The following is a 27,968-nucleotide window of genomic DNA, read 5'->3' on the forward strand; positions in this document are numbered from 1 at the left end:
CGAACTAGTCCTAGGTTTTTCGCCCGATCGGAAATATACCAGTGCAGTACAATTCTCTGGAAGCTCTAGATTATTAATTATATAAAAAACTTTAACTTTACCCATTGGGTAGCCATAACAGGATCATTTAGAAAATGGGTATGGCAAAAAACACTCAAAAGCCTGTAAATCCTAAACAAAAACTCAGACAACTCACTAAACTGCCTTATGTGCTTAAAGACCCTAAATGCTTGAACCCCGCTAAATGCTGCTTGCAGCTTTAATTATTATTATTATTATATTTTTTTAATTAACATGCTGCATTATTATTGCATTTTCATCATTTACCATAATTAATAATAAAAATAAAAAATTTAATATATTACAACTCAACTCAACAAACACTTATAATAAAAATATCAAAAACTTTGCTCCTGGTTTTCTGGTTGTTTTTTCAAAGTTTTTCTTCAAACTTAACTGGACAGTGACTAAAGTTGAAATTGCTATTCATCCTGTACCAAAACTAATAAAACGTTTTGGTGATACAGATGAAACAGAATGTCAGATTCAGTTTACAGATTTCAGTCATATATATCTATATATCTATATATATATCTATATATACTGTGTGTATATATATATATATATATATATATATATATATATATATATATATATATGAATTGCACAAGTATATATATATAATAAAAAATTCTAGAGCAAAAAAAGTCACATAATTCTACGTAATTATAAGTATTGGGACACTTAAAGCTCCTATAAAGAGTATAAAGTATGGAGCTACCAATTCATACTGTACCCAAGGGTGATGTGGCCTCTGAAGATGAGCGAAGTCCCCTCCTCGGTGGCAGACAAGATGGATGGGCTAGCAAACTCTGCGATCCATTGGCCTAGGATTCAAGCAGGAGAAGGCTCGGATGGTGCTGGAGCTGAGGGAATCCACTGCCCAACTGGTGAGAGCAGCTGGCCCTAAGATACAAACAGGGAGGAAGTGGAAAGCCCAGGAAGAGGTCGACATGGCAATTAGCAGGCTGAAACATCGTGAAATAGTCGGCAGAGTCCAGGAGGGTCGAGCAGGCCTTGGGAGGAGCGAGACCCCCCTCTTCTGGTCAAAGGCCTCCAAGGAAGAGCGGAGAGCCATGGTGGTGGCAGAAGTGACAAGGACCGAGCAGGAGTGCCTTAACATGAAGGCGGTGTCTCAGAGCCGGCAGGGAGGCTGGATGTCATGGGAAGGTGTCACAGACAGGCATTTGTCATCGTCTGATCTGTGTGAGATCCCCCAAGCCAGGCTCAGCTTCCTGATTAGATCCACCTATGACAACCTACCTTGTCCTAGAAACCTCCACCAGTGGTTCGGCACTGAAGAACTCTGCCCCCTTTGCAGTACCAGCAATGCAAGCCTCCAGCACATCCTGTCGGGCTGCAAGACAGCATTGTCCCAAGGCCACTATAGGTGGCGACACGATCTGGTGTTGAGGAAGCTAGCAGAGGTGGCAGAGTCATGTAGACAGGAGGCTAATAGTAGACCTTCCGCGCCAACGAGAAGTCCCATCCTGTTTGCAAGGGCCGGAGAAAAAATCAACCACCCTCACCAGAGAGCAACATCTAGAGTCCTCTCATCTGGCAGTGAGTAGAATATGAGGGTCGACCTGGGGAGGCAGCTCCAATTCCCCAGGGAGATCGTAGAAACTTTGCTCCAGCCAGACCTGATCATGTGGTCAGAGCCAGGAAAGACCATCTGATTGGTGGAGCTCACTGTCCCATGAGAGGAGGGAATGGAGGCTGCCAACGAGCGGAAGCATGCCAAGTATGCAGACCTGATAGAAGACTGCAGAGAGGCTGGCTGGAAAGCCACCACGTGTCCCGTCTAAGTGGGATGCAGGGGCTTCTTTGGGTCCTCAACGGTTCGCCTGCTCCGCGAAATGGGATGTACAGGAGCAGGGTGTCGAAAAGCCATTAAAGAACTGGCAGAGGAGGCAGAGAAGGGCAGCTTTTGGCTGTGGCTAAGGAGGAAAGCATAGGGGGTGGGGGCCAAATAACACAAAGGGCATCAGCAGGGGGTGGCAGGGAGTGATCCCTGCCATCGCTCCACCAGCAGGAGATGTACTGGGGTTAAAGCAGCGAAACATCCATGACTGGTGGTCCCCAGCTGATGATCCGTTTTATGCCCAGCGAGGTGCTCAGAGGAGCACACCTGCACAAAAGGCACCGGTGGAGGTGCGTCAGGCAGCAATGCCCAGTAGGTCGACCATCAGCCTGTATTTCTATAAATGTTGATGATCCCTTGCATTAAATCAGGAATAAATCTGGGCTCCATTGACCTCATCAAACGTTTGGTGTCTTCAGTTCACAGAGCAGCCAATAATATACTACGCCTTTTTGTCTAGACTGTACGAGTGCAACCACAATTTAGTTAACTGAGTGCTTAAACTCACAATGATAAAGAGAGTATACAGTATAAAGAGCACACGGTCAATGACCTGACCAAACATGATCCATTCATTGGTGCTGTTGTCATTTCTGAAGTTCTCTTCAACTTGGTGGCGGATGGCCAATAAATCTTTACTCATCTTCTTCATTTCCTCTAGACATTGTTCCGAGACACTCACTGGACTTGCATTAACTTGTCCTTTTTTTGGAATATCAGTCATGGTGTTTTTGTAGTAAGTGCTCTTAGATCTGTTTGCTGTAGACAAGAAACAAGAGCACTGTTGGAAAACATATTTTACACCAATGATATGAACTCTGACATAAAGTTTGTGCAAATAACTCTAGTGCAGGGGTTTTCAAAGTCAAAGAAAGTGGGCCTCCCTTTTGACACAACGTACACATTGGCGCCTCCCCACCCCCCAATTTTGACTAATTTTATAGTCAAAATAATAGCGATCAGTGCGCCGAGAGCACCGCACACACATGGTTTGTTTTGCGCATTAATAATATAACGGACTCACGTCTCGTGTGCCTAATACATGACTCCTGTATGTCACTGTAATCGTCTTTACCTTGATTACAATCGTCATCCATCAAAACTTTACTAGTGCAACACTGGTTTGCTTTATCCAACCGAGAGCTGTAGTTTGAGTATCATTATGCTCATGCAGCGGTTGGGTGTTTTGAACAACCGTTCAGTGTAAATTTTACAGCACCATGAGAAACAGCTTGGGATGCTCTGAAACAATTACAGAATAGGAGAGAGATCATGCTTTGAAGCCAAATACACTATTCTCTCCACTATCACTGATGAAATCGGCCGGGTTTTCTCTGCATTGGGGCTGTTTTGGACTGACTGTTTGAATGCATTCGGCTTACTGAACGGCTTACATCCCTTGTCTTGGACTGAAAACTTTCCAGAACATGTCAGGGGAGTCACGCCCCACACTTCGAAAACTTCTGCTCTAGTAAGAGCATCCGGGAAGACGAAAGTATCTGCTTACCAACACAGTTTTCTTCACAAGATATCTTCATACAAGCAAGCTGAGCCAGATATTTCAGAACCAGAATCCTGAGCCACTTAGGTAAGGGAGGAAAGTCACGGGAACCACACAAGATATTGGTGATGATGACGACAGTCTCAAGTAGACTTGCTACCATCAAGGCCATGCAGAGAGAGAAAAACACATCTAGATCGAGAGAGAAAGATTAGATCAGATAAGGCTGGAGGTGAAGAAGGATTTCAAATATTTTAATATTTTAGGATTTTAAATATCTCGTAAGCATAAGTATAGATCGTAGAGATCATTATGGTCTACAATGACTACGTTTACATGCAGCCAATATCCGGGTTATGGTCGGGTTAGGGTCACTATTTGGGTTTCTGAAACATTCGGAATAACGCGTTTACATGCGTGAGCAGAGAGAGTTACTCCTGTATACATGGAATTTACAATATCCCGATGTAAACGGCGACGCGCGGTTAGCGTCTGGACGTACGGACTTCCTTAAGACGCAATATGCGTCATTTCCGATTCTTTTTCCTGTATCCAAAGACAACAACAACAGCAGCAGCAGCACGCGGATAATGAATAGTTCGGGGCAGATAGCGATCGCCTTTGTTTGCGCTTTCCTCCTCGCTCCAAAAGTGTGGTGCTGTGCTGCGTCTCGCCATGTTTACCTCTACTTCTTGTTTACTTCCGGTATACTGCACGCGGGTTTCTGTATGCGCCGTCTCTACTCAAAAGACCAAGATTCCTTGCGAATAGAACATGCGCAGAACACAAATCAATGTCCCTTTTGATGGGGATATGCCGATACGCGTTTACATGACCAAATATTCGGGTTAGAAAGGGGGTACCCCAGGTATAATATCCGGGTTTTTAAAAACCGGGATATGAGCATATCCGGGTTTTTACCGGTGTTTACATGGCCGTGCGCGACCGGGTTATTGCTAATATCCCGGTTTTGAACGGGTTATTGGCTGCATGTAAACGTAGTCAATGCTTTTGAGAAATGCAGCCTATGCTGTTTTATGCCAGAACCTAGACCTGAAAAACTTAAGCCCAAAGTATTCTTCAAACTTATCCCGTTGGTGTTGTGGAAATCTTTCCCCCATCGGTTGGTAGAGGAGGAACAAAATGTATACAGTGACTGCAAACATGCTAAAGTAATTTCCAACTTCTGGGCTGCTTTCCTCTATGGTGTTGACTAAATTCAGGGAGTGAGCTGCGCAGGGTACATAATGCATTAAAGGATTTCTCTTCTTTAGATGCGCTTGAAGTCCATCATACTTTCCAGACATATTACTGGCGTTGTCATATGACTGGCCTCTGCAATTTGACAGCTCCAAGCCTAAGCTCTCAACCATGGCAACAGCGCATTCTGCCAAACTTTCATCTGTGTGGCTTTCAATCGGCTCAAAAGCGAGAAAAGGCCAAACAACTCTGAAAATAAAAGTAAGTTGATCAACGTGGGACCGGTCTGGGGTTGAGTCGACAATTACAGAAAAGTATTTGGCTTCTCTAATTTCAACCGCAACAGTCTGCCTAGTTTTTTTCTCCCATCACATCAATAAATTCCTCACAAGTTGACAAATAAGAAACATTCCCGTTGCCTTTCTTACCAAACTTTTCAATATGTCTAGCTAAGAATGGGTCAAACTGAGCTATCAGTTCTAGAATCCAGAGGTAATTTCCATTTAGAGGGGACCCCAGCAACTCATTATCAACTCTAAAGGCAAGTCCTCTCTCCCCGAGAGACTTAATCACCGCCACAACTCTTTTGAGGACCTCTCTCCAGTATTGTCTTGCTCCTTCCATTTGTTTTAGTAAAGATGAGTCAATGGTTGCGTTGCCCTTATATCTCTGATGTAAAGATAGCATGCAGCTCCTGTGCACATACCTCTTCTCATGATCCCTAATGCGTTCTGAGTGTTTCCAGTCACTAAATCCTTCCACAAACTGATTTATGCTTTTTTGAGAAAAGCTTACATGCAAAACAATAAATATTTCCATTTGATGGAGAGAACATGACCCATTCTCGAGAGACTGTCTGTCCATTTGGTAGATGAGAAGTAAGTCATTGTTGAAGCAACGCCTTTTACCACCAATGGTCCTATCCCTGGCATAAGCTGGATAGTTGGATCGTCTGTTATGAAAAGCCACTGCACCCCTTTCGATGAGAATAGATCTCATGGTCCTTTTCTCGCTTTTGAGCCGATTGAAAGCCACACAGGTGAAAGTTTGGCAGAATGCGCTGTTGCCATGGTTGAGAGCTTAGGCTTGGAGCTGTCAAATTGCAGAGGCCAGTCATATGACAACACCAGTAATATGTCTGGAAAGTATGATGGACTTCAAGCGCATCTAAAGAAGAGAAATCCTTTAATGCATTATGTACCCTGCACATGTAGTGAAAATAGGAATGCTACGAAATGCTACGACTTTAATCCCGAAATGCTATGACTTTATTCTCGTAATTTAAGATTTTTTTATTTTTATGTTGTGGTTCAGGGCTTCTGTAATGTACTTGTGGCAACTATTTTATTCTATGGTTAATAAAATCCAGTGGTAAATCCAGCCTTGCTAACCAGCCAAACTTTGACCCCTTTGGTTTACCAAAATACTCTTATTGGGTAGGTTGCACCAGCATCCCATGCTAGAAACCATCAACATATGCTGGTGACCATTTGGCCTTTTTTAGCAGAGTCAAGATGAAAAGATACAAAATTTGAGAATAAGAAAATTTGAGAAACATACTAATGTAAGCAGCAGGAAGACGGTGTAACCCAGGATGAGTGTCATTTTGATGGAAGCACGGTCCACACTTTGAAGAGGCAGGAGGAAGCTGAAGAGATCCAATGAAAGCAACGAGATGAGTGACAGGCACCTGACCCATAGAAAGTGGGTTTGTGTCCCGTGTGGGACAACTTTAAAATTGTGTATAAAGTTGTAATTTCAATTCCTTTATTATCCAGGTAAGAGCTGTACTTTCTTACTCTTGGATTAGAAATAAGTGTGTTTTTTTTCTTCATTCTGTGTTCGTTCTCATCAGAACTTCTGTTCATTTTGATTTCATCCTATCTGTACTTCTGAACCTATATGTTCTTCATGTACATTCTATTTCTGCTGTTTTTGGCTTTGCATTTCGCTACAGCTCTTTCAGCGGCTTGGCCCCGTATTGCTGCTTGCAGCTGTATTTATTAGGAGCCAAGCCCCGAAGGGGATATTATTATTATTTTTCCCAAATGGGAGTCAATGGCAGCCCTATGAATCGTAAATAGGAAAATGATGAAATTTGGCACAATTGTAAAGATGGTCATGAAAAGTAATTGGACCAATTTTGAAGTCTCTAGGACCAACTCATAGCGCCACCACCAGTTCAAAAAGTCAATCTCCTAAAGGTTATAACCTTTGAACCCTTTCAAATTCAAAATTCAAAAAACTTTATTATCTATCAGCCAATGATAGAAATTTGTCTTTAGATAGAAAATTGTATAAAGGCTCACATATACACAGTACAATCGCACACATCACAAAACACAATTAATACAAAGAAAGTACCTTACAAATATGTAAACAAATAAAGGCTTAAATACAATATACTAATACAACTTTTTAGTCTTATTTAAAATAGAAATTGCAGTAGGAATAGCAACCTGATGGCAGTAACTGAAAAGAGGGGTACAGAGGATGAGAGGGGTCAGTAACGATGGAGACTGCTTTCCTCTTTACTGCACAGTTATAAAGATCTACAAGTTGAATCTGCGGGGCCCCAATAATTTTAGATGCCTGTTTGATAACTCTGGATATTATTTTCTTGTTTGTTTTCTTGTTGTTTTCAGCAATATTAAAGGTCATAACTGATTCAACAAGAGAGTGATACACTGCTATCAGGATATTCTGTCTTACATTAAAAACCTTGAACCTTCTCAAGAGAAATAAGCGCTGTTGAGCCTTCTTATAAACGCTATTCACATGCTGAGTAAAGGATAGATGCCTATCAATCTCAGTACCCACAAATGTGAAGGTCTCAACTTGTTCCACTACCTGCCCCCCCAGCCTAAGTGGTTCAGATAATGAATGTAAGGTATTTGATGAACAAAACCTCCCACAACACAACTCCTTCGGCTTACTTATATTCAACTCCAGAGAACTTTCTTGGAACCTTTGGACCATGTAATCAACATATTGTCTATATGTGACCAGGGATTGCTCATCTGTTATGCAAGCCACCAAAGCCATGTCATCTGCATATTTCAAAAGTGACACCATTAATATCACAATTGATTTCGTTCGTATATACAGAAAATAAAATAGGTGATAACACACAGCCCTGAGGAACCCCCGTATTTACAATAATACTATTAGATTTAAACCCATACAATTTAACATGTTGGGGTCTATCTTTTTAAAATTCCTTAATCCATAAAACAAGAGTTGAGTTAACTTGTAGTCTCTGCAGGCAATTCAGTAATAGACAAATGTTCACTGTGTTGAAAGCAAATGTAAAACTCATAAATAAAATCCTAACAAATGAGTTCGGAAGGTCCAGGTGTCCAGTCACTGTATCCAAGAGAGTTAAGCTGGCATTCTCAACTCCCCGTTTTGGCTTATAGGCAAACTGGAGCGGATCCAGATACTCAGTTACCTTGGTGGTAAGCTCCCCCGCCACCACCTTCTCCACGCACTTACAGAGAATCGAAGTGAGTGCCACAGGTCTAAAATTTGTCATCTCCTTGACATGGGTTTTTTTTAGGAATAAGAATAATGGTTTTCTCCTTCCATGCTCTAGGTACATTAGGGCTTGCATAGACTAGTCGAGTAGTCGATAGATCGACTACTTCAACCACTAGTCGACGCTGTCGGAAACAATCGACTACTCGAGCGTCCATTAACCATAAATGAATTAAAAATGGCGCACTTCACCAACAGACACCACACGTCAGATGTGTGGAAGTATTTCATCAAGGATGACAAAAATATTGTAATTGGCCAACTCTGCAAGAGGCCGTTCACATATTGCGTCTAAAAACCATGCTAAAAACGTGTGGAAAGCGCGCGCGGCCGTGCCGCTGTCTCATACAAGCGCTTGCGCTCCCATGGCGTCTGTCGTTGCTATGCAACCAAACTGCGCTCTCCATGATGACGACGAAGAAGTATCATTCAGCAAAGGATTAATTGATTTCTAGCCCTTGCATTAGCTTTACTACTAGATATATTTCTGGAGATGAGAAGGAAAAACCCGCCTGGAAAAACTAGCGCACCATGTTGCTTTCATTATGAGCGCGCGCCTACATTTGAAATAACGACCTTGAGCGCGGAAAGACGCGATATGTGAACGGCCCCTCGAAGCAGACGTCTGAAATGAAAGGCAAGAACGGCTATTTATTTGGCTTTAGACTGTTACATTAAAATGAATTAATGCATGTTTATTGATAAGATCTAGCTATTTCATGTCTTTTCATTTACAGTAGCATGAACGACGAGTAGTCGAGTAACTCGAGTATTGTTTTGATAAGAAATCGACTAGCAGAAATCAGTAGTCGTGCAACCCCTAAGGTACATACCCTGTGTTCAGTGACAAATGGAAAAGCTGAGTCACCATCCCACCTAGTTGGGCCGAACACTCTTTCAACATGCGTCCCTCAAGTCTGTCCGGACCAGGAGCTGTCCTTGGCTGTAATTTGGAAAGGATGGAAACATCCCTTTGCTCATCCACACTGATTGGTGTAGCCGCACAGAAATGAGTGAACAGATTTTTTTTATTCATCTTTGTTCAAAAGTTATGACGTCGCAAACTTAACGAGGTCGACCCAAAATTGTTTCAGAAGCTATAGCTCGGCCAAACTTTGATCAGTCGAAAATAAAATTGGTACGCTTAATCGGAGCCATGACCTGAGGGTCCATGCCAAAGTTGGGAACAGCGCCACCTACAGGTCATGAGATCTGGAAAATGGCTATTTTGGCCAATAACTTTTTAACAGTTTGTCAGAAAATCATAGATGTGGTATCTATGGATTCCTTGTGTCATTTTGCCAGGATTGGATGTACCACATGTCTGCCATTTTGAATTTTGTCATAAATTGCAATATCTTTTAAAATGTTTGACATATCGGCACAAAATTTGGTAGAGATTCAGGACGACACCATATCCTTAAGGTACATGAGAAGTTTAAACACAGCGCCACCTAGTGTTCCAGAGATATACGTTTTTTTTGCAGAAACGCTTATAACTTTTGAAAACATTGTTCAAAATTGTATTTCTTTATGTCATTAAGTTCCTTGGTTTATGCCGATTCCGACAATATCTCATTTCTAATTTTCCAACAATGTTACTGTCCGCCATATTGGAGCAAATCATAAATAGTTTTTTCACCACTCCTCCTACAAATTTTGCCTAATTTTACCCAAAATTTGCTCAGATGATCTTTGGACCAAGCCACAAAGAAATTATTTTTGATAGGATTTGAAACGGATTTTTGATAGTTGCCACCGTTCCCGAGATATTCCTCTCTGAAATTGACCTAGCCTGGGTTTGTTGTCTTATGTTAGTTAGCTTAGCACGCTAATTGGTTAGCATGCTAACCAGTTGCCATTCTTTCTAATGTGGGTCTTCAGCTATCAGGTTAACCATACTATACTGAACAAAATTATAAACGCAACAGTTTTGTTTTTGCCACCATTTTTCATGAGCTGAACTCAAAGATCTAAGACTTTTTCTATATACAAAAAAGGCCCATTTCTCTCAAATATTTAAATCTGTGTTAGTGAGCACTTCTCCTTTGCCGAGATAATCCATCCACCTCACAGGTGTGCCATATCAAGATGCTGATTAGACAGCATGATTATTGCACAGGTGTGCCTTAAGGCCTATTTATACTTCTGCGTTGGACCTACGCCGGAGCCTCTACGCTGTAGGTAACGCGTTGGTTTTCATTTATACTTCGTCGTTGTCCGCGTTGACGCGCAATTACACATGCAGAGGGAGCATGTGAAACCCGAGGGAGGGGTTCTAGTAGACCAATCACAGCGTTTGCGTCTGCGTAGAATTGACGCGTTGTTACATTTTTGGAGAGGTGCACGTCAGGGTATGCCGAAGGCTACGTGCGCTACACACAGCCTACGACGTAGCTACGGCGGGAGTTCGACGCAGAAGTATAAATAGGCCTTTATAATGGCCACAATAAAAGGCCACTCTAAAATGTCCAGTTTTATCACACAGCACAATGCCATAGATGTCGCAAGTTTTGAGGGAGCATGCAATTGGCATGCTGACTGCAGGAATGTCCACCAGAGCTGTTGCCCGTGAATTGAATGTTAATTTCTCTACCATAAGCCGTCTCTAAAGGCGTTTCAGAGAATTTGGCAGTACATCCAACCGGCCTCACAACCGCAGACAATGTGTGACCACACCAGCCCAGGACCTCCACATCCACCATCTTCACCTCCAAGATCATCTGAGACCAGCCACCCGGACAGCTACTGCAACAATCGGTTTGCATAACCAAAGAATTTCTGCACAAACTGTCAGAAACCGTCTCAGGGAAGCTCATCTGCATGCTCATCGTCCTCATCGGGGTCTCGACCTGACTGTAGTTCGTCGTCGTAACCGACTTGAGTGGGCATATGCTCACATTCGATAGCGTCTGGCACTTTGGAGAGGTGTTCTCTTCATAGATGAATCCCGGTTTTCACTGTACAGGGCAGATGGCAGACAGCGTGTATGGCATCGTGTGGGTGAGCAGGTTGCTGATGTCAATGTTGTGGATCGAGTGGCCCATGGTGGCAGTGGGGTTGTGGTATGGGCAGGCGTATGTTATGGACAACGAACACAGGTGCATTTTATTGATGGCATTTTGAATGCACAGACATACCGTGACGAGATCCTGAAGCCCATTGTTGTGCCATTCATCCACGACCATCACCTCATGTTGCAGCATGATAATGCACGGCCCCATGTTGCAAGGATCTGTACACAATTCCTAGAAGCTGAAAACATCCCAGTTACATTAGAGTTAATGAGGACGTGTTTGAGAAACTGTACATGTCGTTGCTTTCATACGGATTACTTAAACAGAGAATATTTGTTTTTGATATAATTTACATCATTTAAAAACAGAGACACATTCGCTGAGTTACAGGTCATTTTCGGTCGCGTTTCAGAATGGACTTCACATTGAGAGAGACGGCAGAACGCGCATCATGTTTATTTTCTTTATTTTACGAAAAACAACATTTTGTTTTTATTATGAGTGTACACAAATAAAAGAAGACATTTAACAGTTTTGAATGATGTATAACACTTATATGTAAGATCAAAATCAAAGTATTTTGAGTCTCTTTTGCACTGATAAGAAAAAAAGCGAGCTGGTATCGCCGGCGCGACTGCCGACCCCAGGGGGTTAATAAGCATACATGTTGAGGGCAGAAGGAGACAGCTCGCTCCGACCCATCTTGCAGGAAAGAAAGCACGGAAGTGATCGAACACCTTCGGGGGGTCTTCTCGGTGAGAAGAACACCACTCAATGAACAGGTTCCACTTCAGGTCGTAAGCTAGCCTGATTTCTTTAGAGGGTGCTCTTGCAGAAGTGATGGTATCTACGATCATTTTGAGGTAGATACCCTAGAACCTCCGCTTCAGAACCAGACATGGAGTTTCCAGAGGCCTGGCGTGGGTGCTAACGGTGCCCCGTCCCTGAGATGTCTCAGAGGAATGGGTCAGGAAGGGGCTGTCGAGAGAAGCATAAGTTCAGGGGAACTAGGTCCAGTTAGGCCATTAAGGGGCAACTAGGAAGACCTTCTCCTTCTCCTTCCTGACTTAGCACAGTGTTGTGCAAGAAGGCTCACTGGGGAAACGCATCTTTGCGTAGGCCCCGGGCCAGCTGTGGGCCAGCGTCTCCGTGCCCAGGGTCTTCCGCTCGGTTGGGGAGTAAACAACTGGCAGTGGGACGAGTTCGGAGAGGCAAACAGATGTAACTGTGCGGCCCCGAAGTGATCCCAGAACAGCTGGACCGCCTGGGGATGGAGTCTCCACTCTCCCTAGGCCACAGACTGTCGTGAGGCCTCGTCGGCGGCACGATTGAGCAGGCAAGAATTTTAAATGGATGAAGCGACCTCAGAAGCTTCTGACTCCATAGGAGGAGGTAGCAGGCAAGTTGCGACATTCGAGGGAAGCGTAGCGCAAAGGTCGCAATGTTGTCTGTACAGACCAGTACATGCTTGCTGAGCAGCGGCATTTTGCGGCGTCTCAAAGCAAGGTGTACTGCTAGCAACTCAAGGCAGTTGTTGCCAATGCAGTCGGAGGCCCGCTCAGACCCCCGTTACTGCATGCCCGTTGTACGTGGCCCCTCAGGCGGTGTTGGTGGACACTTGTTCTAGGGGCGGCTGGCCCAGAGAAACAAAAGGTCTGATCACAGGCTGAGGGTTTGGCGGCAGGCCAGTGTGATTGTCACACGGAGCATGCCGCTCTGCCACGGCCACCTTGGGACTCGGCCGTGAAGCCAGTTCACGGAATGCCATATACGGAGGAAGCCGTTCTATATGCCGTATGCCCCAGGAGCCTCTGAAAAGTTTCAGTAGGACCCTTTCTCACTTCTGTATAGCACCGACCGGACACGTTCCTCTTGAGAGACGTGTTGGATCGAGTCCATCTCCTTACCGGAAAAAGAGATCCTCAGCTTGTGGGCGAGTTTACCTCAAGACCTAACTGGCTGTGGAGCACTCGAAGGGTAGGACTTTGTACTGACTTTGAACCCTCGGATGCATAAACACAGGCATAGCCTGCGTTGTGGAAGGATAGAGATCTGAAGTACGCGTCCTTCAGGTCGAACGCTGCAGACTAGTCTTGGGGACGGAGCATTCGAAAATGCATCCGAAAAGGGCCTGATTCAAGAGTAGCAGGTCCAAGATTGGCCGTAACCCACCACCTTTCTTGGGTACAATGAAGTACAGGCTATAGATGCCGGTCTTCTTATTGGCTGGAAGGACCGGCTCAATCACACCCTTCGCCAGTAGGACTGCGATGTCCACGTGCATGACAGGTGCACATTCGCTCAACACCGGAGTGTAGCGAACAGCGCTGAACTTGGGCGGATGCCGGCCGAACTGATTCGTACCACCGAGTCTTATGAAGGTCTGAGTGTGCGATGCAACACCTACCTGTCTCCACGGGTTGGCAGGGGGTGTGTGAGAAGGCGTAATCGGGTCCTCGAACCGCACCCAGCTGCCGGCTGGTGACACAAGAGGGGGCTGAGGGGTGCAAGGCTTTACAGGGTCGCACACCGCCAGTCTGACCCTCTTGGAACCCAGGAACAGAGGAATTTGCTCTTTCTTCGACAATGCGGGTACCGTTGGACTCCGGGGAGCCAGCGGCGGAACGGTAACCATCTGAAGAGCTCTTTCCCCCATCCCTGGGTGGCCTGTCTCAGGGACGCTTGGTCTGACGCTTGCCACCTGGTTTGGCAGCGCCCGAGACGGGCTGGGCGGCCTGCCTGCAGCCGGCTCCACGTTGAGGCCTGGTTGATAGAGGAGTGAGGGGCCCACAGGGATTAGTTACTGGGCGGGGAAACCATCACTATGATCCTCTGATCACCCATTCCAAACGGCATCCTAGGGTGGGGCGTTATAATGGGGACTCCACCTTCGCCGACGAAGGCGAGTCTCGATCTCAACGCGCTATAGTCATGTTCTCATAATGAGAACATGAACTATCCACAAAAGCTGCTTCAGCATGCTGTAATCCCAAACACGTGATGCAACTAATGTGACCGTCAGAGGGGGACAGGGAACGACCGCATCCAGAAACGCACGGGTGGAATGACATCTTGAAAAAGACACAAACGCACCCATGTTGCTCTTTCAGGAAATGATAAACTCTCACCAGTGCCGGAGCACACAGGGGAATGATCACGGCAACACTGATAGGGATGGTGCAGCCTGTACCAGTGAAGCACTCACCACCTTCGCCCTCAACCGGCCATCAGACAAACAAACACGAAAAGGAATGCTGTTAAAACAGTAGTTGAGAGCTCAGAGCTGCACTCGCGCTGTAGAAACACCAGCAACGGGAGAGACTTCCAGAAGAAGCACCGACACACTCGCTCATTGAATGAATACCCATTCTTCCAAAATTCTTTTGGTTTTATGAGTGATTTACTCAGAAGCTTCTTGTTCTCTTGTAAAACTGAATGAGTCAACTTGCCGTGAATGCTTTTACAAACCGTATAAACTGAAATTTATTCAGCTCATTTCACAAATGAGGTCCAATACTGATTTTTATTTGTTAATTCAAAGGCCTTTTTGCTTTAACACTTTGCTCCTACCAAAAATGGCACTTTGTTTGTATTGATTTCCTGTTCTGTGTTAAACAAATCTTGTCTTGTTGGATATTTAATTTGCACTAGTTTGATTGATGTTTGTTTGAACAAGAACTGTATTAACGTTTGAACTGGAACATCATTCGAACATCTCACATTCAGTCCAAAATCTCCAATGGTCTTAAACCGTGGTTGTCCAGTGAAGCTGCTCATGCAAAAAGACAGTTGTACCAAAGTGTTATTCGATTAAAAGAGTTTATTGCATTGGTAAGTCGTATTATAATTCACTACATCATAGTTCCACCAGTTAATGAAGTATCTAATAAAATATATTCCTTAAAGACCCTATTTGAGTATATCTGAAGCAATAACAACCATGTGCTACATTGCAACAAGCATTAAATGACTTGAATTGCACTGACCTTACGTCTATGAGATTGAATGAATGAACAAACTTGCTTTTGTATGGTTGCTTATGAGCTATAATATTAAGTTTATAACTTTTTCATTTGATCCTGCTGATGATGTCTTCACTTGAGCTTACTCTTGTAAAATTACTGAATTGCCTTTTTTATTCAGGGGCTTTTGATGCACTATTTGAAAAAAATACATATATAATTTCTTATTGTTAAAAATATGTTACTGACAATTAAAGATGTTTAGACTGTTTTAGAGTCATTATTGTGTTGTTGTCTCTACGTGATCACATGCTCTAAGGGAAAACATGTATTTAAACATTATTTTCCTTAAGTCTGTACTTTTTCTATTGCTTCATCCAAATGCACCACATGCATATGATTACAAGTGCATAACCTGTGATTATCAGCAGGTAAATGCGGAAGAGAAAGAAGTCCAGGATGTATCCCACGTGGCACCACTGGTTCTGTAGATGGTCTTCCTTTCGTAGAATGGTCAAATAAGAGTTCATCTCACTAAGATCCTTACTGATCTGTCTGAGTTCAGGCACATCCAGTGTCATGGTTCCAGACACTAGGGGACAAAAAAAGCAAACATTTAACATCTGAAAGTCAGTATGCTATACATTAGCTGTTTCCATCCACCTCTTTTTATGCAACTTTCAGGATTTCACATGTAAAAACGCTGGATGGAGACGCCAAGATGCTCAAAAACTTGTGCGCTCAAAGGGGGAGGCTAATTTTTTTATCCGATAAGAAGACGTGCATAAACTACAATGGAAACACATTTAACGAATGAATCCCTCGATGCACTACAAACAAAGTAATGTGACTTTGCCTCAACAGTAGCCTGGTCCTACCAGACTCTTGTACATTTAATTTGTACAGGGAGTCTGGCCACTCCCCATTGACAAGCATTAACTTCCTTGAATTCGGGTACTCTGTTGAAGTTTAAAACTATTGGATCTGCCCAGAGCCACTCTGGATCTGCCATAGCCAATCGCTAACATTTGGTCGTGACGTAACCCTACAACTCAAACTAGCGCACAACCTCAACGTCATCGTTCTCAGCCACTCCCTCTGTTCGCTGATTGGACAGGTAAAAATTGGCCGGAGAAATCCCGCGAATATACCACAAACCCAGAAGACGTACTGAAGGAAAATGAAAATTGAGAGGAAGTACGTAGGAGGGCGGAGCCAGGCTACCTCAACAGAGCATCTGATTGGATTTACTGGACTAACCAGCGGACTGATTTCATTGCACAGCATCTCAAATATTGGTTTTTTCGTTCTGAAATGATGATGATCTCATGTTGATGATGACCTCTCAGAACCGTATCACATGATTGTGTTTCCCATACGCCTCGGAACGCAGACATGATCGTTTTTATTGCGATTTAGTGCTCTTAGAGTGTGTTCACACTTGGCATGGTTGGATTAAAACAAACTCTGGTGCGATTGCTCTGTTAGTGCAGTTCAATTGACTCCTTTACGCATTTTATAAGCTCTTCAGCTGGTCAAAATACCATCATATAATGTAGCTACACACATGCAATGAGCGCATTTAGCCCTGAACACACCATTGTTTTGGGTGTTCGGTAAGTTCTGTCGTGATATATACGTAATAAAAGCCGACCAATCAGGTTGTGAATGTATCCTTAAGCCGTTAGGTTCGGTATCTTTAGGTTCCGTGTTAAAATGCCAATGTGAACGCTAAGCAGACCAGGACTAAATTTAATTTAATTTAATTGTTTTGGTCCAGACCAAACTAACCAAGCGAACTGAACTATAAGTGTGAACACACCCTTAGATGAAAGTCATTTATGATGTATAAAGCAACTTCCATTTTTATTAAAAATATTTTGCGCCAATTCCCAGGAAGCAGTGATGGAGTACTCGAGTCCTGGACTCGGACTCGAGTCCAACTCGAGTCCCTATTCTCTGGACTCGAGTCCGACTCGAGACTCTATTCTCTGGACTCGTGACTTGACTTGGACTCGCGGACTGATGACTCGTGCTTGGACTCGGACTCGAGGACAGGCCTATATAAAATCGGACTTGAGCATTCATCAAATGAATGACGTTGGATGAAGTTTCTGACCAAATAGGTTATACAATTTTGATTTAAGATGTTACACTTTTCCTATTTCGGGCTCCAAGACCGGCCGGGATCTCTTTTTTCCCCGCATATAAGAACGAGCAGAGAGAAAGCCCTGGTCGCGCGCGCACTCACCATCTTCAAACAACACGAGCGCTGTCTTGCTCCCTCTCCCTCGCGCATATTAATCTAAATAAATTGACACGATAGTAAAAGGTCGAAAGAATGAAGTTTCACGTGGAGCATTCAGAGATTTTTTTCTCCTGAATTACCGCGGGGTGTGAATTGTTCAAAAAAAAAACTTTTGCCTTATCTTCTCTGAAAAGCGTTCCGCACATTCAGCTGACATAAACAAAAATTTCAATAAACGAAAAAACCTATCCAGTGATGTAATGTTTTCTGTGTTGACACAAATCTTGTGCGATGTCCTAAACTGCCCAGATAATCACACAACGCGTGCTGTAGGCTACACGTCCATTAATGACACATCCGATTCGCGAACTAATGACTCATTTTAACCATCTGTCCAACAATGAATTCACGAGACGTCTGAATCGGTGTATAACAAATCTGTAACACTTTACAATAATGTTCCATTTATTAAACTAGTTAACTACATTAGTTAACATTTACTATTAATAAACTGCACTTCTACAGCATTGTTAAAGTTTATTTCAACATTTAGGCTACTAATACACAGTGGTGTCATTTTTGTTTAATGTAGACCCTCTTTTACAATTATATCAGCTCTTTAAAGGTGCCAGAGTGGAGAAATGTAGGCAGTCTTGAAATATAACACAGACTCAACCTTGATGACTCGACTCGGACTCGAACACTGGGGCCTCGAGACTCGACTCGGACTCGAACTCAGGTAATGGTGACTCGACTCGGACTCGACTCTGACTCTTCTTTGGTGACTCGGACTTGGACTCGGACTCGAACACTGGGGACTCGAGACTCGACTCGGACTCGACAGTTGGTGACTCGACTACAACACTGCCAAGAAGTAATGATTTTGTTCTCTTGAACACATAGAATAGAAACTGTGCTTTATTGCCAAAAAGTTTAATGCCATATTTAAATTTTGCACACAAGTTAAATTCGCAACTTTGGATGGAAACATAGCTAGTGAAATTTTGCTGGGGCGTCTTACCATTAGTGGCTGTCTGTCGACTGAGCGTTGGGTTGGTGGCTTGTTTCTCTTCTAGTTTGGCTAAAGGGTCTTCAGGGAATCTGTAGCAAATAAGCCGAGCAATGAAGTGCATCACCAGCACCTGTACCCAGTGCGGCACCTCCCTGTACCTCATTGAATTATGGTGGAGAACGCAGGTAATGAGGACCGTCTCCAGTAGACTTATGACCATGAATGCCAAACACACAGAGAAATAGATACCTAAAGAGGTGAAACCAAATTTTAGAGATTGATGAGTGTTCACATTATACTACATAAGTAAATTCTTGATTCTAATTGGTTAACACTTATTCCAAGCGCTCTAGAATACTTGTTGGTCCATCATGGTCTAGAACGTTTGCATAATGACTTTTAAACGGTACAGTTCACCATTGCCCAAGGCAAAATACTGGTGATACATTCATGTCTCTCGTATGTGTTTTGTTTAGCTAAGGGCATTGGAGGAATTCAGAATAAATCTGAAAGTATACAACATTTGATAGATGGTTAAAAGCTAAAGATTCTCCAACTGAAGCAAGAGAACAAACTGTTGCTCAGAATAATAACCACTAAAAGATAACTAGTCCATAATAAAGTTCATAACACAATAATGCAAATTTATCGTATGTTTAATACTAACATTGCTAATGCTAATGGGTTCACTTGGTAAATGAACGTGAAGTCTGACGAACTTTCTACATTCAATGATGCTGGGATTATGTTTGCTGTTACACTCCTTGAGATTTAAATATACCTATGAAAATTGTCTTTGCATGGATACGAAGTAATCCAGATTTATTGAATTACCAGCATGAGGGTGAGTAAATAACCAAATGTAATTTTTAGATGACCTGATCCTTTAAGTAGAGTCTTAATAAAGCAGCCTACTTTACTCTCCAGGGTGTAATCGACCAATGTTCATCATTTGACATTCACACATTGCCTCATACAGGTGTGTTTTGGCTAATTGACCTATTAAAGGTGTTCCATTAGCAGTGCTGGGAAGCAGGTCGTTCATAATGAGAAGAAACACCGTATAGCCCAGAATGAGGGTCATTTTGAAGGAGGATCGATCCACACTGTGCGGCGGCAAGTAGAAGGACAGGATGTCAATGATCATGAGGAAGGAGCTGGGGATGATCAGGTTCACCACATACAGAATCGGTCGTCGCTTTATCACCACCTGCAGGATAGAAACGGTAAAGGTCCGTTCACACCATAAATGATAACTATATTAGTGCCCACACCAACGCACATTTATTATAAACACGCGCTGCACTTTTGTCATCAGCTGCTTTTAATGCTTAAGCTCTTTAAAGCAGGATGGATTCTGATTGGCAGTCAATGTTTTTATTGTTCATTATCTAGAAAAATACATTCTGAAAGTGATTTCAATGATATTGTTCCTCTGTGTCGTTAAGGTTACAGTTGGTGTGGACTGCTACACTTTTAACTTTAGAATGATTTTTAATTTTTTTATCAATCTACTGTAGCTATCATTCTTGGTGTGAGATGTGGACTGACATTTCATATCTGTTTATTTTTTCCCTTTAAATCATGGAATGAATTCGTACAATGTAATACAAATTAATACGCTTTGGGAACAAATTATTAATTGATGTTCTGCAAAGTGAAAAAAAAAAATTTGTGGCCATTCATTAAGCATTTGGTCCCACTACTTAATAATTCGGTCCCTGATTTTAGTTAAGCCGTGGCCACAATGTAATTAAATTAAAATGACTAAATAAATTAGTACAACAACATGGCAAGGATTTAACTAAAATGAGGAAACCAATTAATAAGACATAGAAATTATTTCTTAATTTCTTAATTCATAACATAACAAAAAAAAAAACGCTTCGGTTACTCACGTAATCTCGGTTCCCGATAACGGGAACGAGTACTGCGTCAGATAATCTTCTCTGATCGCTATTGGGAAACTCTGTTTTCTCAGAATACTGAAGCCTGATTGGTTCACATCTGTGAATTTCACAGACAAAAGGCATTTCAGCCCACCAAGATGGCAGGGGCAGACTGCCTATATAAGTCGCACTGAACAGTCTATCTAGTCAGATTTTCTAGAAGGTGCCCTAGCCTTAGAGCTTGTTTTCATAACCCTCCAAGGGAGGCTTGAAGGCTCCCGTCGGGAGGCCATAGGTGGAGGCTCCACAGCTCGGGCTGGGCGCCACAAGTAAGACCGAGCATATGTCGTCCCTGATTTGGCTGATGACCTGAGGGTGCAGTGCTAAGAAGGCAAAGAGGCGCAGAGGAGGCCAACTGTGGGTCAGTGCGTCTAAAGAGCCACTTATGCCTGTCCGAAAATGCTCCAAATCATGCCAACCGTCAGGGGGTGGAGTCTTCATTCCCCTGGAGGCGGTCTGTTCCGGGACAGAATATCTGCTCCCGTGTTCATAGAGCCTGGCACATGCAGAGCTCGTATCGAGCGGAGATTGTCCTGAGGAGATTGTCCAGCCTCCTTCAACCCCGTCTTGGAGGCTGTCACGACTACCTTCCTTCTGGAGACTGAGCCCAATTCCAGGCCCCTCTGATACAGATGGCGTGTCTTCCAGGGTGACAACCGTGGCTCACCCTGAGAATGACACGGCCCTCGCGGCACACTCAAGGTGGGATGCGGGCCTTCAACCAGTTTTGTAGAGGCTGCATGTTTAAGGCCCAAGGGAACTACTGAGGAGGCTGCTTCCATGTGGCCCAGTAGCTTCTGAAATGTTTTTTAAAAGATGTTGCTCCCCAGTTTGAAAGCCGTCGCTAGCTGCTGAAATTTCAGGGAGCGATCCGGTGAGATCCAAGCCTGCATGTTGGATGAGTCGAGTACTGTCCCCAGGAATGCCATGTGTTTGCTGGGTGACTACGAGCTTTTGCTAAGTGGTTGAGGAGCAGAGATCTGTGAGTGCACAGCTCCTCCTTTGATTGGGGTAAGAGCAGCCAATCGTCGAGGTAATTCAGGACGTGAATTCCCCTCTGTTTCAATGGGGAGAGAGCCACATCCACACATTTTGTAAAAGTGTGTGGTCAGCGACATTCCGAATGGCAGGGCGGTATATTGATAAGGTCTGCAAGAGGATGTGTTTCAAGGTTAGCATCCTGAACGGCCCATCTTATTAGAGTGTGGTTCAGAGATCTCAAATCGAGGATAGGCCTGAGGCCACTATCCTTTTTGGGGACCAGGAAGTAGCGGCTGTAAAAGCCTGACTCGCTAGGGTGGCCGCGGGTCCTTAAAAAGTCTTAAAATGTCTTAAATAAAGTTTTCCTAAAAAAAGGCATTAAAAAGTCTTAAAATGTCTTAAATTCAGATTCGATAGGTCTTAAATATTTCTGGTCACGTTACCGCTAAAATTTCTCCAGTCTGACGGACCTAATATCCGTCAAATAACAAGTGAAGCATCGAATCGCGAGAATGATTCAGATTTTATTACATAAACAGCTATTGATAATGATAATGTAGGCTTTTTCTGGTAACGCTGTTGAGGCTCGCGCTGCTTGTCTCTGTGATAGATTTTATAGGAAGAAATCAAAACAAATGAGCATAACGGCAAACAAAAAAACTCCCAGAAGAAACATACTACTGAGGTAAAAATACACTCTCGCGTTTCGGGAGTCGGGATAGACGGAATTGTCACTTGCATAATCGGGCCAGCATTGCATCATAAGTAACTTTACCATTTGCACGTCTTTTAAAGTTTTACCTGATTAAACATTCACGCGATTTGAAACTATTCAGTACTTGCGCGCTGTCTGAGAGAGATGGGTTTTTTTCTGCACACATACATAGAGTAAAGCCGCCTAAACAGCTCATGGGTAACAAAAGTTATTTTTCGTGGATTTTATCGCTTTAACAGTCAAAAACATGCGAAAATGATGTCAATTTCGGTCTTGGTGAGTATCCTCTAAACACAGTCGGTTATGTCTTAAATAAGCATAAATCGCACGTGACCGTATAATGAACACAGGATCCGTGCACTAGCTCTTAAAGGGACAGCAGCCATATGTGTCTGTCATTCATTTGGTTGTCAAAACAACAAACCATAGCTTTCATTTTAAGGAATCAGGATTAATAGCCTATGTATTTAATTTAGTCAGGACTAAAATACTACCCAGTGTTATTTTACATTTGATTACTTTATTCAGTCTCTGTAGTATTTCTGAATACTAGTGTTAGACCTAAGCAAAAACTTTTCTCTTTATTTCTCTTTATTGGTATCTTTATTCTATTGTATTTATTTGTGCTACTTTTTTCAATTTAATTCAAAGATTGAAATCAAGCTTCCTTGTGTTGTGTAAATTCTTAAGACCAAAATTACCCCATTGTAAAAATGCAATGAGTGAGCATACATTTAGGCCAGATACATGTAATAAATAAAAGAAAAAGTCTAAACTCCCCCCTCAAATTAAAAATCTAATACGCATGTAATATAATATGTATTTCCATCACAGGTTTGGTCTTAAATTTCATTCAAAGTGGCATTAAAAAGGTCTTAAAAAGTCTTAAATTTTACTTGTTTATATCTGTAGACACCCTGTGGGTACCTTTTCTATTGCGCCCTTTTCTAGCAGAAGAGAGTTGCTGAGACTTGAGAGTTAGTGTCCGATAACAAATTGTATATTACGCCCCTGAAGCGGGGGTGGGGTCTGCGAGCGAATTGGAGCGAGTAACCCCATTTTATTGTCTCTAAAACCCAGTTTGACATGCCCGGAATGGCTTCCCAAGCCTGACTTAGGGCGGCTAGAGGTTGGAGAGTCGCAGATGGCAGCCCGTCGCACTGTGGGGGGGGGGGGGGCTGACGCTTGTAGCAGCATGAAACTGAGGGGAAATGCTCTTTGTGAAGGAATTCGTTTTTTATTTGATTTGCCATAACAGCGGGAGATGGGGGTCCAGTACTGGCAACAAACACCTTTAACGCCTTCAACGCTTGGAACTGAACAGGGGGTTGGGAGGTGAACACACAGTTTTTTCGGTGGCGGTTCGGCCTCGGTGGGACTTAGCCTTCTCCTCCTAGAGCCTAAGACATCAGCACTGCTCAGGATCCAGCACTAGCTTAGGGCGTGGTCCCTGGCGCTTAGAAAAGGGTAACGTTTTGCCTGGCGGAAGCGCTGTTTCACCTCAGGTTCTGCCTTCTGCTGGGGCTGAGCGGAGGTGGACGCCGGCTTGGTGTGCTCTGAGTCACCGCTGAGGAGCTTGCTCTTTTGGGCAGAAAATGGCGCATGGCTCCAGCACTTCGCAAAGCCCTCCACTACAGGTCCGAACAAGCCCGAGGGGGAAACCGGGGAGTCAAGGAAAGCTGTCTTGTCAGTGTCCTTGATTTCCGTTAAGTAGAGCCAAAGATAGTGCTCGAGGACCACCAAGTTGGCCATGGTTTGCCCGATCGCCTGGGCTGTGGTTTTGGGTGGGCGGAGTCATCACCTGAGTTTGCTCAGTCCTCTGCATTAGTTGCGGCCTGAGACATTGAGTCATCACAGTCACCCTCGGAACCGAAGAAGGAAACCATGCCACTTGTGCCAGAAGAGGGGCTTTGGGAATCGCGGGTAAAGAGCACTGTTGAATCAGCACACTGTGGGGAGAGCGAGACACGTGGGTGCTGGGCCGGCGTGAGCTTGCTGCAGCCCTGTAGCTTTTTTTTCCCGCGGCTCCGCTGTTTCTTAAATCTCGGCTTGAGAGGGTGCGAGCTTCTTTGAAGAAAGCGATCCGTGAGTGCAGTTGTGCGAGACTCATGCTCTCGCAGCTATGAGTGCAGCCTCTGAGTCGGGGCGGCCCAGACAGCTGACGCACTCAGAGTGCTCGTACGAAGGATGCAGGGCAGCCCAGCATGATCCACATTCGTTGTGTGGCATTTTGCAACAAACACCCCTGCTGTTTTAGGAAAGAAATTTACTCTTTATATTTGACTTTACGCGTGAAATTTGCTCTTTTGTGTTTGCCGGAACTATGCCAGCTGCGAGTCTGGAGCTGAAGAGCCTTTGATCCGCCGCAGAGGCTGTTCTTTACAGTGAGTAGAGGCTGCTTCTTCTTCGGAGTCAGCGAGGAGATTAATCTTTGCGGTAAAGGAGAGTAAATCTGACTAGATAGCCATTCAGTGCGATTTATATTGGCAGTCGGCCCCGGCCATCTTGGTGGGCTGAAAGGGCATTTGTCTGAAATTCACAGGCATGAACCAATCAGGCTTCAGTATTCTGAGAAAACTGAGTTTCCCCATAGAGATCAGAGAAGATTCTCTGACGCAATGCGAAGTGAACTGTATCGAAAAGGAACATTTTGTGGCCATTTTCAATTATTAAATTATTTTATATGCTATGCAATCCACCTTAATTTTAATGTGAGCGGGCGTGACCATTTGTACATTGAATATGTCTGGCTTCCAGTGTCAGATCTGCTTTCACAAAACAGCTTATTATGCTGCTTTATATTGCAAACTGGTATTTCATATTATTTTAATGTATTGTTGTCATAATTATAAACAGTGGTTTATAGCGCAAATAGTGTTACCATTTACTACACTTTGTTATTCTAGTTATTTACCTATAGCAGATAATGAATCGGAAGTCTCACACATTCACAGAAAATAATTTACTTCCATGCTGCAAAATAAGATGGATAATTTGCCAAATATCATTTGGCTGTGAAAATGTACTGGAGAAATAAAGTACCATGCTATTCTAAACAGAGCCATTTATACCCGCTGCTTTTGTCCCTTTCTTACCCAGAAAGTGATGATGTCCCATTCGTCTATTCCAAACTTCAAAATGTTTGTGTCACCCAGTATAACCACCAGCTCCCATTCTCCACTGGCCTGCAGGTATCGCTGTGAGTTTCCGGTCATCTCCGCAAAGGACAGGGCAGGACTGACACGCACATCCTTTACTGAAGGGGTTACAAGTATTACAGGTATTAGAATTACAGTTAAAGACACATTCAGGAACATGCTTTGCCTAATCAGCTAAATTAGTTGTTGAATTGTAATCATTAGTTTTCATGTCAACATGAAATCAGTTTATATTTTTTTGTCATATTTATTAATTTATTCCAAAATGCATTAAAACTTCCATGCTATTCCCGCATACAATGACTTGAATACACAGCTTCTTTTTATTTATTTATCTGCCCTGATATCATTAAAAGAATGACATTCTTGAAAAAAAAAATCTTAAGAAGCTTAGAATACAATTATTTTTTCTAAGGTTTTTTATTTTTTAAGTTATGTATTTAGTTATGTATTTATTATGGAAGCTTGTTTCCACCACAGAATCTCACAATTCGGACCATATATATATATATATATATATATCTCACAATTTTTATATCTCTTTTTTTTTTTTTTTTTGAATTGCGGGTTTATATCTCACTGTTCTGAGAAAAAAAGTCAGAATTGTGAGATATAAACTCACAACTGTGAGTAATATAGTACGAATTGGGATATAAACTCACAATTGTGAGTTATAAAGTCCAAATCGTGAGATATAATCTCAAAATTGTGATTTATAAAGTCTGAATTGTGATATAAACTCGCAATTGTGAGTTATTTCGTCTGAATTGTGAGATATAAACTCACAACTTATATTTAAACTGTTCAAAACATTTTCTTATTGCCATATTACATTACTACATGTGAAAGTCCACAGAAACTAAGAAACGTGGACCTTCACAGGCCTCAGAAACACACAAAGAGAAACGCCTCTATGGCAAATAAGCACTGAGACGGCAGGAAATGTGGAGAGCAATGAAAGCGGTGATGTTACTGGTATGCATGTAGGAGCCGAAGGTGAAAGAGCAGTTCTGTATGTCGAAAGGGAAGCTGAAGATCTCAAGGTTACAGGCGCTAACAAGCCTCAACATCCTGTCATAGCGGATGTGGCCCGTGTGGTTCACATACACATAAGGACAGGCCTGAGATACATCATCATCCACACTAAACACCAGAAGAGAGAGAGGACAAATATTCATTTGAGTTGAAATTATTTTATATTTCACTTGTAGCCTATATTATTATCTTCTGCTAAGACGTCCATTACAATTTACAGAACTGGCCTAAATACAAGATGAACACTGCAAAAATATTACATAGCTGATATTCATACTATAAATCTTCTGAGGTCTTTGGATCACCTGAGACGCAAAATGGTGCCAGTTTCATTTGTATGAAAAAAGAGAGAGAGATTTTCAAAGATTATTGGTTTTACAGGAAAAATACTATTTCAGTTTTTCTACTTCAAAATTTCGCGCATAATACAAAGTGTTACTTGCCATTTCTGTGTAAATTTCGAAGCCAATTTTTTTCAGTGTGACGTGAGACACAAATGTAGTGCCGGTTTCAGTTAAAGCCCTTTCACATCAAGAAAGTTACAGTAAGTTTTGCAGTTTTGTCATCTGCCGCTTTAAATGATTATTTGAAATTGAAAATGATTAAATGAAAATTCTGCCATCATTTACTCACCCTCAAGTTGTTTCAAACCCGTATGAATTTCTTTCTTCTGCTGAACAAAAAATAAGATATTTTGAAGAATGACTAAACGGTTCATGGGCCCCATTGACTTACATAGTATTTTTTTTCCTATGGGGTACATCAACTGTCTGGTTACCAATATTCTTTAAAATATATTCTTTTGCGTTCAGCAGAAGAAAGAAATACACTAAAGACCAAATAACTTCTTCTCTATGCTATTCTATGCTATACTAGTTAGGCTACTAGAAGAACATTTGTTCATTATTTATATATACCTTGCCAGAACGTTAGCTATAGTTCTGAGAATGTTTCCTGTTTGCTCGGTATATACAAATATTAGGAATATTTTTTTGAGCAAAAAACAAAACATGTCCCGATCCTTCCCACTAGATGGCACTTACAACTCAAAAACGATAATGTCAGGAGTCCAGAGATCTTTGACTGGAAGAGAGATCTTCGTAATGCCATCACAGGGTTCTGGATCCCAAATGAGGAACTCATGGAACCAGTACTAAAACCAAACATGATTAAATTACAGGATTGTGTAATATTCAGGTGATTATTCAAACATCTCTTAGCGTTTATGCACCAAACTTACCAGCCTGAGCCAGAGGAATGTGGTAAGAATTTGTGCTTTTTCATTCTGCAAAACAGAACAGGCATCAAATGTTCAGATGCGAGGATAATTTACACAAACAGACACATATAGCCAGTCCCATATTGACTCACAACTCCCAAGATAGCGTAGAGAGTGAAGGAGATGTTGGTGATAGTGGGGGTGCTGAGGTTGAGTGAAGGTCTGAAGGACTTCTTGTCAATGACTTGCTGTAGAGATTCATACGTGGGTCCACTTTGTCCGTCTTCACATTGAAGCATATTCACCACACACTGCAACACTTAATTACACAATAAACCAGGGAAACTAACTTAGTCTAACTTAATTTTCACATTTATTAGCACTTTTTATTTGGAGTTAGTTGCAAATACTGTACTATTCAGTGTTTTTGTAAGTTGTACACTGAAAAATATGGTGTAGAAACAATTTTCACTCAGAACTTAATTTCACAATGAATTGAATTAAACATGA

At 42.6% G+C, this 27,968-nt stretch overlaps 2 protein-coding genes across 2 annotated transcripts; both read right to left on the reverse strand.

Moving 5' to 3' along the window:
• Window positions 1-2,366: 2,366 nt before the first annotated feature.
• On the reverse strand, window positions 2,367-9,774 carry LOC309475413 (5-hydroxytryptamine receptor 3A-like; the record flags this gene model as incomplete). The annotated part of the gene is made up of 4 exons (XM_082138174.1): window positions 2,367-2,768; window positions 3,370-3,617; window positions 6,152-6,355; window positions 9,765-9,774. 4 exons carry the CDS (start codon window positions 9,772-9,774, stop codon window positions 2,367-2,369), a joined length of 864 nt encoding a protein of 287 aa, XP_081994300.1.
• A 4,749-nt stretch (window positions 9,775-14,523) lies between these two features.
• Window positions 14,524-27,757, reverse strand: LOC309475414 (5-hydroxytryptamine receptor 3C-like; the record flags this gene model as incomplete). Its single annotated transcript, XM_082138175.1, has 9 exons — window positions 14,524-15,764; window positions 16,211-16,311; window positions 18,258-18,650; window positions 19,401-19,611; window positions 25,142-25,302; window positions 26,178-26,347; window positions 27,283-27,392; window positions 27,480-27,524; window positions 27,611-27,757. 9 exons carry the CDS (start codon window positions 27,755-27,757, stop codon window positions 15,507-15,509), a joined length of 1,596 nt encoding a protein of 531 aa, XP_081994301.1. The 3' UTR covers window positions 14,524-15,506.
• Window positions 27,758-27,968: the final 211 nt, after the last annotated feature.

This window comes from Leuciscus leuciscus, assembly GCF_965113295.1.
Source record: "Leuciscus leuciscus genome assembly, chromosome: 15".
NCBI lineage: Eukaryota > Metazoa > Chordata > Actinopteri > Cypriniformes > Leuciscidae > Leuciscus > Leuciscus leuciscus.